The sequence below is a fragment of the Equus quagga genome, chromosome 5 (assembly GCF_021613505.1).
Source record: "Equus quagga isolate Etosha38 chromosome 5, UCLA_HA_Equagga_1.0, whole genome shotgun sequence".
NCBI lineage: Eukaryota > Metazoa > Chordata > Mammalia > Perissodactyla > Equidae > Equus > Equus quagga.
The window spans coordinates 116,369,561-116,383,937 of record NC_060271.1 but is presented as its reverse complement, the minus strand read 5'-3'; the positions used below and the strand labels follow the sequence as shown (position 1 = coordinate 116,383,937).

Here is a 14,377-nt window from a genome sequence, read left to right as displayed (position 1 = left end):
CATATTAGAGAGGCATTCTCTGTTGCAAAGTCATAAAGATACTCATCAATGTTTTCTTCTTTATGGTTTCACTTTTTACGCTGAAATCCTTAATCCACTTGGACTTTCTCCTGATATATGATGTGAATTAGGCATTTGACTTTAATTTTTTCCTAGATGGCTACCCAGTTGTCCCACAGCATCAATCATACATTAAATGTATTTGGGCTTACCTTCTGTTCCATTCATCTGTCTGTTGATTTAACACCAGTACTACCCTGCTGTAATTATTGTATCTTTATATTATGTTTACTATCTGGTGTGGCTATCCCCCTCTCAGTGCTTTTCTTCTTCAGAATTTTTCTTGCTCGTATTAATTGTTTATTTTTCCATATAGTCCTTTGACTCAGCTTTTTAAAGCTTCCCTCGAAGTAATGAGCCCCCAAACCTAGACGGGTCAGGTGTTCTGAAATGCGCTCTTAAAGCCCTCTGCCCCTTCTTTGATAGCATTTTTCATAGGTTGTAATGTATAGGAGTATTGTTTTGATTACTGTCTCCCTCAGTCACTAGACTCTAAGCTCTGGGAGAGCAGGGATTGTGTCTCTTTTACTTGTTATACTTGCAGTGCCTAGTATAGGGCCTGACACATTCTAGGCCCTTAGTCCATAGCAATGAATGAATGAATAAACCTTGAGCCTTGAGGTTGAGCTCTGACTCTTTATTTCTCTCTCAATGACTGTAGGCACGTTTCTTGACTGTTCTAAGCCTCCATTTTCTCCTTTCTAAAATAGGTATAAATGAATTCTATCTACTGAACAGAGTTTTGGGAATAATTAAATAATATGTCTTAGAAAATATTTTGTAAAGTATGAGATGTTATGAAATTCTAATTAGACTAACTTTGGCTTCCCTTTTCACATGTAGTAGGTAATTATGCATTTGCCAAGGAACAATCTTCAGACTTAGGCTGTTGGTCGTCAGAGTCCAGTTGAAGAATCACCTTACCAGATTGTCACCAGCGAAAGTTATAGTCATTCTTGAGTGTTTCTTAGCTTTTAGCTATCTAAGTGGTCAGAGCAATCAAGTTCAGATGAAAGTTTGTTAGTTGATAAGGGAACAGTCTCTAAGCAAGTAAGTAAAGTTTCCCTTTACAGAGCAACCTGGGTTTGGAATCCATTCTGTACAGGATGTCTGCCTGTCACTTCCAAAAGGAGAAGAGAACTATTACACAGCTGCTGTGACCAGAAGAAAAGCTTAGACCTAATAAATTCCCCAAACTGAGTCTTGTTAGTTTAAGTTACTACTTGCCAATGTACTATAACTTGAAAAAAGGAAGGATGCACATATTTATTGCTAATGCTGGGGAAATTGCCATTAAGGCAGTTGGCAGAACGGCTGACATTTTAACAGTCATAGGTCAGATAATTTTTTACGTCTATCCAAGAAAAGATTTGACCAAGGAGTGACAAAAAAATCAAATTATTCTGTTCACTTGGCTGCATCTAAATGTCTCATTTTCAGCTTACAGGAAAGATTGCTATGGAAGCAATCTTTGACGTTACAACAGAGTGACTGTAAATTGCTTTTAATAGCTGTTGGAACTTCAAATATAAAAACACAGGAAAAGTCATTGTCTGAGGTAGAACTCGGAAAGGATTTTTCACTTGTGTTTTTCTCCTCATATAATGTTTATAACTCAAATTGTACATTAAGATGTCTTCTAAATCATCATTTGGTCAGTTTCACAGAGGATTAGCTTACAGGTCACCAGGAAAATCAGTGGCAGAACTGAAATCTGAATTCTCGAGTCTTAGTTTCCAATGCTGTTAGAAACAAATGCTAAGTTTTCTTTATTCTTTCAATGGCAAAATATAGAATGTGTAGTAGGCTTGAAAGTTAGAGATCATGAGCACTTTTTATGGTTTCCAGTGGGCCAAATTCCTTTTCACCATCTTGTTTCTTTTATTATGAGTTTGGTTGTGTAAGGCAGCCTATTGCTGATAAACACAAATTTATATTAGTCCTGGGATCACCATGTTTTTTCTTGTGAATTTAGTTGTGTAAATCAGTCTGTTGCCAATAAACACAAATTTATATTAGTTGTAGGATCAACATTTTGAGAAGGGATAAAGTCAGGATTGTCTGAGCATTTTTAAAAGAATGTTGGTCTAAAATAGCTGGTAGAATAAAAATATATTGTACAAACTAAAATAGGGCAGAAAGAGCTAAAATGCAGTGCATGGACTAAAATAACCAGCAGTTCAAATGAGTCCAAGTGCTAAATATGTAATTATCTTTCCTATTACCTTATATGTACAAGAGTTCTCTTAATTTTTTAAATCCCACATTTCACTCTTTTTGTTGTTGTTTTCAAAAAATATATATAAGAGCCATTGAGTCTAACAAAGTAAAAGTTTTGAGATTGCCATTTTAACTTACAGATTGACATTTTATCCTGGTAAATAGAAGTGGCTATTTATTGATTGGTAGGTGGTTTGCCTTAAAATTGAAAATGAAGAAGAAATGAGTTTGATTTTTGATTGTCTGTCTAACCAGCTCCCTTCCCCAAGCTCTTCTATTCCCATGGTACTTTTTAAAGACCTATCTCAACATTCCCAGAAATAATTTAACAAATGTTCCACATAGGTGTAGTAGCCATTTTAGTGTTCACTGGTTTTATGAATGATTGTTGCATATCCTACAGGGGTTTAGAAATTGCTCACACTATGGAGAAGAGAGTTTGGGTGACCTTTGATCAGTATTAGTGCTTAGTTTAGTACTAATTAGTTTGCTCCAGTAATGCTGACCTTCTTGCTCTTTCTTGAACATCCAGGCTTGTCCTGCATCAACCCTTTTCACACTCGTTGTTCTCTTTGCCTAGGATATTTTTCCTCCTCACTCCACATGGTTTACTTTCCCACCTCTTTCACATCACTGCTCAATTGTTACCGTGTCACATTTCTCTATAAAGGAGCTGAATCCCTACCATCTAAGAGTTTCGAGCAAAGGAGGATCATAATCCGACTAAGGTGTTGAAAGGATTGCTCTGCCTGCAGTGATGGGAATAAACTGCAGGTGAAGAAGGGCTGAAGCGGTTGGGGGTGATTGCGGTTATCCAGGCTAGAGATAATAATGGCTCAGATCAGGTGGTTGTGGAGGTGGTGAGAAGTGGTTGGGCTGAGGATATATTTTGAAGGTAGAGTCAGCAGGATTTGCTGCTGTGTGGGATGAGAGAAAAAGATAGGAGTCAAGGATGATTCTGAGGTTTTTGGTCTGAGAGACTGAAAGAATGGAATTGCCGTCTACTTAGATGAGGAATAAATATCAAAGGAAGAGCGCAAAATCAGAATTTTGGTTTTAGTCTTGGTAGTTGGATAAATGAAACTTGTATTAGGAGAAGGTCTGGGATGGAGATAGAACATTGGGGAATCATCAGCATATAAATGGTATTTCAAGTTGTGAGCCTGGATGAGATCACCTGGGGAGCGTAAATAAATGAAAGAGGGCTTGGGATTAAGCCCAGGTGTACCTCAGTGTTCAGAGGTTGTAGAGACCAGAGGGAAGGCCAGTGAGGTAGAGAAGAGCCAAGAGAGAGCGGGATCCTGGAAACCAAGTGAAGAATCTTCCAGGAAAGGATTGATCAGCTATGTCAAAATGCTTCTGATAGAGAATAAGATGAGGACTGAGAATTGACCAATTGGATTTGGCAGTGGGGTGGTCATTGGTGACCTTGATGATATGTTTTGGTAGAGTGGTGGGAAGGAAAGTCTGACTGAGAGGGTTCAAGAGACAAAATGTAAATAAAAGACGAAATGTAGACCTCAAATAGACTAATTCTTTACAGGAGATTATTTTTTTTTGGAAAGTAGAACAGAGACATGAGATGGGGCCTGAAGAGGGGTGTGAAGTCAAGAAAGACTTTTTAAATGATGTTTGCATGCTGATGGGAGTAAGTGGGTAAAGGGGAAAAAATTGATTATATAGCAGAAAAAGAATGGGGACTGTTGTTGGAAACATGTATTCTTTGGTCAGTGTTCTTTCCTCTATAGCACTGTACGCAGCACTAAAGGGAGAGTTTTCTGTTTTTCTTCCCCAAATCCCAAACCCACACTGGGCTAGATGCCCCTCTTGTAAGTGCCTATATAACTCTGTACTGTTACATGTTGTCCTTGTACTTACCCCTTTCACAGTGGGACCCTTTGGACTTAGGTTTAAAGAATCACACTTAGCGGTATGTTAGTTCTAGAGTCCTTGAGGAGCTTAACGTAACACCAAAACTATAGCTTTCTAGTAATCTTGGACTCTAATGGAAGGTAAGAATTGTTTATCATCTTTCACAAACCTTCTCTTCCCACCCTCCTTGGTGAGCTGTTTGTAGATCCTTAGGGGGCTCTTGTCTCAAGTGTCGAGTTGCGAGAAGCCTGCACACATTGGTGTTCCATACTGAGTACAGCTGTTCAGCTCTAAGGATTAGTCCTCTTTCTCACCATGGCCTTCCTGGTGACTCTATCGGGCTTGCCTCAACTTTGATTCTGTCCATTTAGTTCTCTCATTTCTGCCTTTTCTGTCACAGGGTTAGTCTTGTGGCAATGGAGAAGTGCTCTGTCCTGAGCTAGAGGTCGATGTAAATTAAAAGATGTTGTAAGCTGTAAAACAAACAACAAACAGCTATGCAGATGGTAGTTATCATTTTTATCTTTTGAGCTCAAAGTTTATATTTCTGTTTGCATTTTCAAAGTTTTAGGTCAGAGTTTTAAAATTAGGGCCAGGATCTTGAAGCCAGTTGCTAGGGTGTTTGTAGAAAAGAGTGGTGACTGTTGTGGAATCTTCTGTAAGAGGTGTGCATATTTGCCTATGTGTGTTCATCCACCCATCCATAAAAAATATTTGTAAATGCTTGCTATGTTTAAAGATGTGTTTTAAGGAATTTGAAGTGCTTGTTTTTTTACAGAGGGAGGGGCAGTGGTGATCTCGGGAGCTCTTGAGTGGTCGCAGTGTGAAAAGGATAGAAATCCACTCTTTAGAGTAGTTCTGGGTCATCCCCAGAGTTTGTGTTCAGACCTATCATAGTGAAACACAATATTTCAAAATCCCAAGCTGAGCTGCAAGCGTGCAATGAGAGAGGCCGGAAGACCTGGGACCCTACTAGCTCAGCACCCATCTTTGTTGCCTTTGCACACGTTACTTGGAACCCCTAGGTGTCTGCATAGCCTAATTGGAAAACCTCTCCTCTACACTATGACAAAGTTGGGGGTTTTTCATGTGATTCCTTAGCTTTTCTCATCATAAAAATTTAGAGGGAAACTTTCTTATTTTACGTGAGTTTTCTATTTTAAAAAAATAGAAACTGCTATTTATGGCTTAGTTAAATGTTTTCAATCACCAAGCCTCTGTACATTTTTCCTACAGAGGCTAGTTCATAGGGAGAATTACTGAAAAATATTAGTTGATGATAATGATGTTAGCAGATTGTCAGGAGGTTAGAATCTTATTTGGGGTACCCACTGATGTACTGCTTTATGTGGGTAGAAGTTTGACCTTTATATGTACTTCGAGACACGCTATGAAGGATCGTGACATATGTCATTAGCCTGTGGGTTATAAATATTAGCAAAGTGGTCTGAATGCTTTAGTAAAAACAAATGAATTGAAGGGGCAGGTCTATCTCTATTGTTTGGATTAAAAAAATCATACATTCATGTATTCTTTTTATATTTTAAAGAAACAAAGGGTAATACTACTGCATAATTTTATTGCACATTTAAAATGCAGATTTTAAAAATTCTAATTGTGCTTTTTTGTAACTAATAATTTAACACTTCTTTTTGATTCTCCCCTCCTTCTCCAACCTTCTTCTCTTGCTTCATGTTAGGAAACCCAAATTAAAGATGCCTGCATTTTGAACAGGTTGAACTTGTGGCCTTGGCTATAATTGTCACTTCATAATCGATTTTTGATTTTAATCTTATTATTATACCTTTCTTTCTACAGACTGGTGAATTTTCAGCTCGTTTCCTTTTGAAGTTGCCAGTGGATTTTAGCAATATTCCCACATACCTTCTCAAGGTAAAAATATATGATTATTAATATGAGAATATAAATGAGCTTTTTAAGTAATTATTTAACTATGAATATTTGTGTGACTGGTTTGCCAGCATTTTGTTCAGGTGATAAATTCTATTAAAAATATTTACTGCATGAAGATCCACTGAGTTACTTTGTTACCTAAAAGCTAAAATAGTAACCCTAAAAGTAATTTCAAAATGAATTTTCCTTATAAGATAAAATTAGTTTAAGTAAATTAAACTTTGGTGTGAAAAATCACCTTTAGTTAATAATCTTATTGGAATGAAAGACTCTCATAGAAATTGTCTAATATACATTCTGTCTTTAGGTAAGATTGCATGTTAACTATGCTGTGCTAAAGTGCATTTCATTTTCTTTCTTTATGTCAGCGGTTGATCTCAGGCACCTTCAAAATTGGGCTGTCCTGGAGAGACCCAGAATGGGGTTAGGCCAGTGTATATGTCATCCTTTAAAATGTGATGCAGGCAAGGTGTGGCTTGAGGAGCAGCTAATTTGCAAATGCTTTGCCAAGAAGAGGTGGAATCCAAGTGACTAGGCTGTGGTTAGTGTGAAAGAAACTAAATGGACCATGGAGCAAGTTCTGAACAGGAAGCCTTAGGACAAAGGCCTGGGTTCATCAGAAATGAGGATTTGGGTTGTGATTTAAGATTTGACTGGCTGCTCTCAGCCCCATATTTCAAGCTGTGGTTATATAGCTTTAGTCTAGTGTAAGAAAAATTTCTGCCTTTCTAATTTGATGTTGTTTAAAGAGTTAATGGTGGTTTTAGCAGTGTGGAGAGAAGACAGAATCCTTGCACAAGTTTTCTTGCGTATTGTAGTGGTCAATAAATAATATTAGATATTAATTTAGATAATGATTGGGAGTGTGGTCTGGTGGAATATAAACTGTAGACCATAGAAGAGATTAGGGAAGACTCTTTTTAAATATGTTCCACCCAAGGGGGAAAAATTATTTTCTTTTCCCCTTAGTAAAATGTGGGATTTTTGTGCTTCATTAAACTTTCATTTTTAGTTTCTAATTGACTGGTTTTCCACACTGAATCCAGGGGTTGTGAAGTCTGAGTAAGAATGGAAGTCAACAGTTTATATTAGTTTCTCTATACTCTTGTTGTGGAAACTATACATATTGGATCTGTGATTACCAAGCCTAGCTTTCAGCAGTTACTGTGCTTAATTAGAACAGCAAGCAGTCTCCTTGGAAACTCTTAGATCACAGACTCATTGACCTCCATATATTCCAGTTAAAATTCTCCTTCAGCTGATTTAAAGCCAAATTCAATATTATTCGTGTAATCACTTAAATCCGTAATTTACAGTTACAATATCTTTGTTTTGATTTATTGGGCCTTATCAGTTTGAATGGTTGTCCTGTTTATTTGAACTTGGTATTGCCTCTGCTCATGTTCTTGAGGGTCAGAAGAAAAAAAATGCCTCTTGGATCACGATATATCTAATATTTTTCTCTTCAAAATCAAATTTTCATATTTTCTATTCTAAGAGTTCTAACTTTATATTATTATGCCCTTATTTCCCTTGCCAGTCAGACAGGAGAAAGGTGGAACCTATCTGGCAAAATTGGAAAGCTTTCCACCTTCCCCTCTCCAAAGTACTTTGAAATGATTTTTCTCCTATAGGTGAAATGCCTACAATGCAAAACTAATGTCTTTCTGGATCTTTAGTTCATGCAACTGCAGCAACAAGGACAAAAAAGAGAATAAAATGACAACAAGGACAAAAAAAGAGAAACTCTTATATAACACAAAACAGCAGCAAAAAAAAAAAAAAAAAAAATTACCTGCATACTGGAAGTAATCCAGAATACCTGTGGATGGTTTTAAGATATTATAAGTTCCTAGAGTTGTTGAATCATACGTAACCTTGGAACATTTGGCTTATTCTTAAAACAGAGTTTTCATTAGGAGCTGCCTTATATATCATTTACATTTAGATGCTCCTAATCTAATTACCAGGCTTATATCTGATGGTCTAAGTCTCAAAATAAACTCCTCAATTCCTAGGGTTGGGATGGTCTTCAGAGGCATCAATTTAGTTTTACCTCACCATCCCAAAGAAATGAAGGGTAAAGTAGAAGTTGTAAATATTGAGAAAGCATGGAATTTGACTACATACCCTACTGATTTACTACAGTGAAATTCATTACACTATGATGAAGCCATCATCCACTCATAAATTTCTATTTCCAAGTGTACCTATTTTATCCACTAATAGAATTCTTTGACATTAGGATGAAAAAGCCATTAAATATTCAGCGATACCATTTTGCTTAATCTTGTACTCTAAGCGTATATGGTTCTTACATGGGATAGAGTGAATTTATTCTCAAAATGAATCCTGACTTCAACATCTGAATTTTATTCTTGGTTGAGGTAAATCACAGGGTTAGATAAATCATTTACATAAAAACTCAGTTGTTAAAACATACTTCTGTATTAGTTAGGATTCTTTAATTATGGGTGTTAGAAATCCAGCACAGATTAGTATAAATTAAATGGGAAATGTAGTACAAGTCTTCTGCCTCCGTAGCCTACATTGCAGGAAACAGATCCCATGTTGGACAGTCTACAGATAGGCATAGACCAACTTTCCCATGTCTGTCCCACTTGGGCCCAGGTGTGCACCCATGAAGTTCTCTACTGGTGTGTTAATGGGGAGAAATCGTGGTCCGCAGAATAAGGGGGAATTACTGATATGATAAAAATGTATGTATTCACCACGGTAACTAAACCAAAGAAAGATTGTTTTATACTTGTATATATATTTTCTTTTAAGGAAGAGCTAGTCATTAGAAGATGCTGTTCTTAATTTTTTTAGGATGTGGTGAAAATTGACTTATGTATATTCTTGTTTTGAGAATTATTAAACCCAATTAATATGATGCTAAGAAAGCATTGTGTTTTTTTTGGGAAAACCATACTCCATAGTGAGATAACTAAGGAAAGGTTCTAGTTTTCGACTAAAATTTTTATTATCTGAACAAGAAGTACTCAGAAACTAAGAATATGGTATTTTGGGGAGGAGAGAAGCTTACTTGTAAACATGATATGTGTTTGAATTAGCCTCTTAAAATAATGAGCCAGTTTTATTCAGAATATAGTGAAGTTAAAATCCTGTAGTTAGGACACCCTTCAGCAGCATCGTACGGAAATTTCTAGGAAAATTGCTGGATCTCACTGAACTAGAAGTCTAAATAGTAATTATTCCCTGCTGATAACATATATGACAAAAATAATCTTCAAAAAAAGTGGGTGTTAACTTTGTTTGATGAGACCATAATTGTTCATATAGTTGTCTTAGTCAGTTCAGGCTGTTATAACAATAACACCATAGACTGGGTGGCTCAAACAACTGATATTTATTTCTCACATTTCTGGAGGCTGGGAACTCCAATATCAAACCACTAGCACATCCATTGTCTGGTGAGGGCCCACTTCTTGGCTTATAGACAGCCATCTTCTCAAAGTGTCCTTGTATGGCCAAGAGAGAGAGCGTCTCTCTGGTGTCTCTTCTTATAAGGCCACTAATCCCATTCATGAGGGCTCTATCACATGATCTGATTACCTCCCAAAGACCCCTCCTCCAAATATCATCATATTGGGGATTAAGCCTCAACATATGAATGGGGACACTGAGCATTCAGTCCATAGCAATAGTCTAAATAGTTGCTGGAGTGTCTCTGAACTGGGAACTTTTGAGCCCTAGCCCAGCCCAGAAGCAGGACTGTGACCAATTTACTATGGCTGAAGGACTTGGACTTCTAGTTTCTACATTAGTCTTATTGGGAACATTTAACATCACATAATGAGCTCATTCATCCTGATGGATTGCTTGCTGCTATTTAGTCCCACTGTGGTATCTGAATCATGATACTATATGGAAATGAACTGAGGGTAAAAAGCTAAAATAGGCCATCTATGTCAGGAAATGAGGTTCTCATTCTTCTTATCTTTCTTTGGAAGCCACTGTGGCTGTATTGATCAGTCAGGGCACACTCAGTGCAGGATGGTGAAACAGAGGTCACTGCATCAAACAGAGACAGAAAGCAGGAATTAAGGTCAGGTTATCAAGACAGGTTCAGGGGCGTAGGATAGGCAGAGAGTCTTAGGGAGATAGCCAGATTGGAATCATACGTGGTCTAAGAAGGTCATTAACGTGGAGGAGAGCATCCAAGCGTCCGCGTGTGCTGAGGTTATTCTGTGTGGGATCTACCTCCTCAGTCTGACATTGGCCAGCAGGTTCATCTGCTTAATCAATCTGCTTTGTAATCAAACCTAGGTTAGCAAATGCAGATACTCACAGGCCAGGCAGGTACTGAAAAGGAGTGAATCTGGCTTGATATAATAGCATAGGAAAGGATGACAACTGTAGTGAACTAGCAAGTGTGTGCTTCATCTAAGACAGCAGCTGTTACTCAGCTACAGAGTTGTTTCCATGTGAGAGTATGGGCCTAATGTTGCCAGATATGCAGATGTTATTAAAAGGAGCCCAGAATCTCAGGATGGGTTTTTTTTTACATGAAAAAAAAGTCTGCTTTGTAAGTGATGGCAATGGATAAATATTTTTAAAAAATACTGCAGGCCAAATGGAATACCTCTGTGTGTTGGCCATGGCAGTCTGATAGCCAGGTGAGCTGCAGAAGGGTGTTCTGAAGAGCATCTCAGGTAGATAAGGTACAACTCCCCGTAGTACAGGGCGGTCATTGATTGCTGGAATATGACAGCAGTAAATGGATTGACACCACATTTCACCTTCAGGTGTGGAGACACTGATTCTGAACTAGGGAACCATTCTGTATTAGTCAGAGTTCTCCAGAGAAACAGAAGCAGTAGGATGTATATAAGAGGAGATTTATTATGAGATTTGGTTCACATGATTATGGAGGGCAAGAAGTCCCACAATGTGTTGTCTGAGAGCTGGAGAACCAGGAAAGCTGGTGGTGTAATTCAGTCCAAATCCAAAGGCCTGAGAACCAGGGAGGTGTGGAACACTGGTGTAAGTCATGAAGTCTGAAGGCTGGAGACCAAGGGGTTCTTACGTTCAAGGGCAGGCGAAGATGGATGCCGCAGCTGAAGGGGGGGGGGGGGGTGGAGATAGAGAATGCGCCTTTTCTCAGCCTTTTTGTTGTATTTGGGCCCTCAAGAAGTGGATGATGCCCACCTCAGTTGGTGAGGCTGGATCTTCTTTACTGAGTCTATTGATAAAGATGCTAGTCTCTTCCTGAAACACCCTCACAGACACACCCAGAAATAGTGTTTTGTCAGCTATCTGGCCATCCCTTAGCCCTGTCAAGTTGACACATAAGATTAACCATCACACATTCTCTTTATAAGCCTACTAAATTTGTGATTGGAGCCACTAACTGAAAGATAACACATGTATAATTTAATAGAGAGAGCAGTTTAGGCCTAGATTTTCAGGTATCCTAGGGCATAGAAAGTATGACAGATAATTTTGAAATTATCTCCTAAGGTATATGTTCTTGTGTTTGCATGATGATGTATGATACACTAGAATTCTATTGGATGCTTATTGGATACTTTTCTACCTTGATTGCTGTCTTATTATATGATAGAGATCTGTCTGAAGTGGCTTGGTTCCCTGATATTATTTTAGGAGTCTGTGGAAAGTAAATTTGGCGAGATTGCATCTATTCTGCATAGTCTTGTCTAGGGAAACTTGTAAAAGTGGGCAAAAAGTTCCAAGGGCCCCGGGGGTCCCATTTAACTCTAAATGATCTCAGTTACCTTTAAGTCAGTGGTTCTCAACCTGGGCTGCACTGATACCCTCGCCCTACTCAGGTCAATCAAATTGGAATCTTTGGAGATGAGGCCCAAGTATCCTTATATTTTACAAGTTCCCCAGGTAATTCTAATGTGCAGCCAGTGTTAGGAAGTACTGCTTTAAGTAGAAGCTATGGATTTCTACTTTGGCTTAATAAACTCAGATGTAAATGGATTTATTGGCACAGTGATGGCGTGACTGCAGCCCTCTCTAGTGCCTCTAGCCTCATTTATCAGTGGGTACTAGTGCTGACAAGCTTTGAAGGGTGACAGTGAAGGAAGAGAACTAATCTGTATTGAATAAATGCTGTCTGTAGGAACTGGACTAGGTGCTTTATATACATCATCTTATTTAATATTCTTAACAACTCTGCAATGTAATTTTTTCCCCACCATTTTTTTAAATAGATAAGGACTCTGGAGGCTCAGCTATGTAAGTGGTCCAGGTAGCAGTTTGTGGAAGTGAAATTTATATGCAGATCTTCCTGGCTCCAAGGCCAGTGGTCTTTCCGACACACCAAACTGCAGCAAGAAATACTCTGTACTGCTAGGTTATTTTACCTTTAGTAGTCCAAATGGGAAGCTAAGTCTCTTTAGATCTGTCTTGAAGTAGAGAGAATAAGTGAGTTTGAGAAAAGACCTTAAATTGAGAGCTGCAGTGGTCTGTGTTCCAATATAAATCCGTCTGGAGTGTTTTTCAGAGGTGAGATGTAGATGGGCTCTCTGAAACCCTGAAATGGGTAGAGCAAAGATGGAATGTAATGTGTGTCACTGAATCAGGGGAAAGTGGGAGATGCAGTCCACAGGGATTCCAGGGCCAGCACAAGGAAGAGAGAAAGTGGGCAGCAAGAAGAGGAGTTAGTGGTGAAAATGGAAAAGAGGTGAAAGAAGGAGACATGGGGAGCCGAAGATGGCCTTTTGTGATTTTTAATTCCACGTTAAGACAATGAGAAGTATGCCACTGCACTGACCTGCAGTGATGCTGAAACTCCCTCCTACGGTAGGAAAATTTGATTGTATTAATACATGAAATCATTTCGCTTTAACTTAAGTGAGGAGGTCAGGCTAGGCTTGGAATGGGAATGCCGCTGGAGAAGTTAGAGGCTGAGGAGGAAAAGATGGGATCCAGGCTCTTCTCTTTTCTTGATTTACACTATAGAGTGGTATTAAGGGGGATCTTAGTAGGTAGGACCCAGTGGATGGCAGAAAGAGAACCTTGAACAGGGATGGTGCCTGTACCCCGTGCCCAGGATTCTGAGCTGCTTATAATAACTGCAACAGAGTGCCCACAGCAGGCTTGGTTCTTGAGTGCACTACCATGCAGAACCCCGAAATATTGATTTTGACTTAAAGTGGTACTAGAATCTATAGGGGATTAGATAAGCAAAAAGAGAAGCACAAGGATAATCTCATTGTCCCCAAATACCTTATAATATAGTCAATTAAGTATAGTTAACATTAATTAAAAAATAGTTCACTAATTTGTATGCTACATGTATAGTAGACCTTTAAAAATGTAAAGCTTGTTGTGGATTGGAATGGTTCGAGAAACCTGTGTGACCAAGTTTAGCCATAAACTAGACCTCTAGTGGGGCATAACTTTTAAAGATAGGAGAGGGAAAAGGGACAGCTAAGTTGTGGATGATCAAGTGGTGGGACCGTCTGGGCATATTTGATTTAGGGAGCGGGTGAAAGGTCTATGGGAACCCAGAGTTGTAAAAGCCAAAAGTTTTAACGTATTAAGAAGGGAAGGATCAGATGCCATTGCATGAACAAGAATATAATATACCCAAGGAAAGACATTTGATTTGCTGGGGCCACAGGGATGTTGAGAGAACACTTCAGTGTAATGGTCAGGATAGAGATCAGATTATTGGTGTTAACGAGGATGTGAATGAATAGGAAATATACTCAGTGGGTATTTGACAAAATGAGTTGTAGAAATGGGATGGAAACTTGAAAAATTGAAACACTGAAGTGAAATTGTTGAGAAGAAACAACTCAAATTATAGCATCCTGGCCAAAACAATCACAGAGGAGGCTTTTTTTTTTTTTAAAGATTTTATTTTTTCCTTTTTCTCCCCAAAGCCCCCCGGTACATAGTTGTGTATTCTTCGTTGTGGGTTCTTCTAGTTGTGGCATGTGGGACGCTGCCTCAGCGTGGTCTGATGAGCAGTGCCATGTCCGTGCCCAGGATTCGAACTAACGATACACTGGGCCGCCTGCAGCAGAGCGCGCGAACTTAACCACTCGGCCACGGGGCCAGCCCCACAGAGGAGGCTTTTTAAGAAGTAGTTTTAATTCATGATATCCTTGAATATGATATTCTTACTGATATTTCTCTCTTTGAAAAATTTAAAGGAAATGTTGCTGGGGAAAACTCATTTCAAGTGGTGCTATCATTCTTTCATACAGTTAGGAAAATAGGTAATGGCATGTGTTAAAAAAAGTGTGTATGACAGTCACATTTTGTGACTTGTCATCAAAGATAAAGTTATAGTAAATTTGCAGTT

General features: G+C 38.5%; 1 protein-coding gene across 2 annotated transcripts in view; it reads left to right on the top strand.

Moving 5' to 3' along the window:
- Positions 1-14,377, top strand: part of BABAM2 (BRISC and BRCA1 A complex member 2) — a 419,181-nt gene that overhangs the window by 154,572 nt on the left and 250,232 nt on the right. For both annotated transcript variants that reach the window (XM_046660582.1, XM_046660583.1), the window contains one exon: positions 5,971-6,045. In XM_046660582.1, the coding sequence (XP_046516538.1) occupies positions 5,971-6,045 (75 nt within the window). The remainder of the gene's footprint in view (positions 1-5,970; positions 6,046-14,377) is intronic.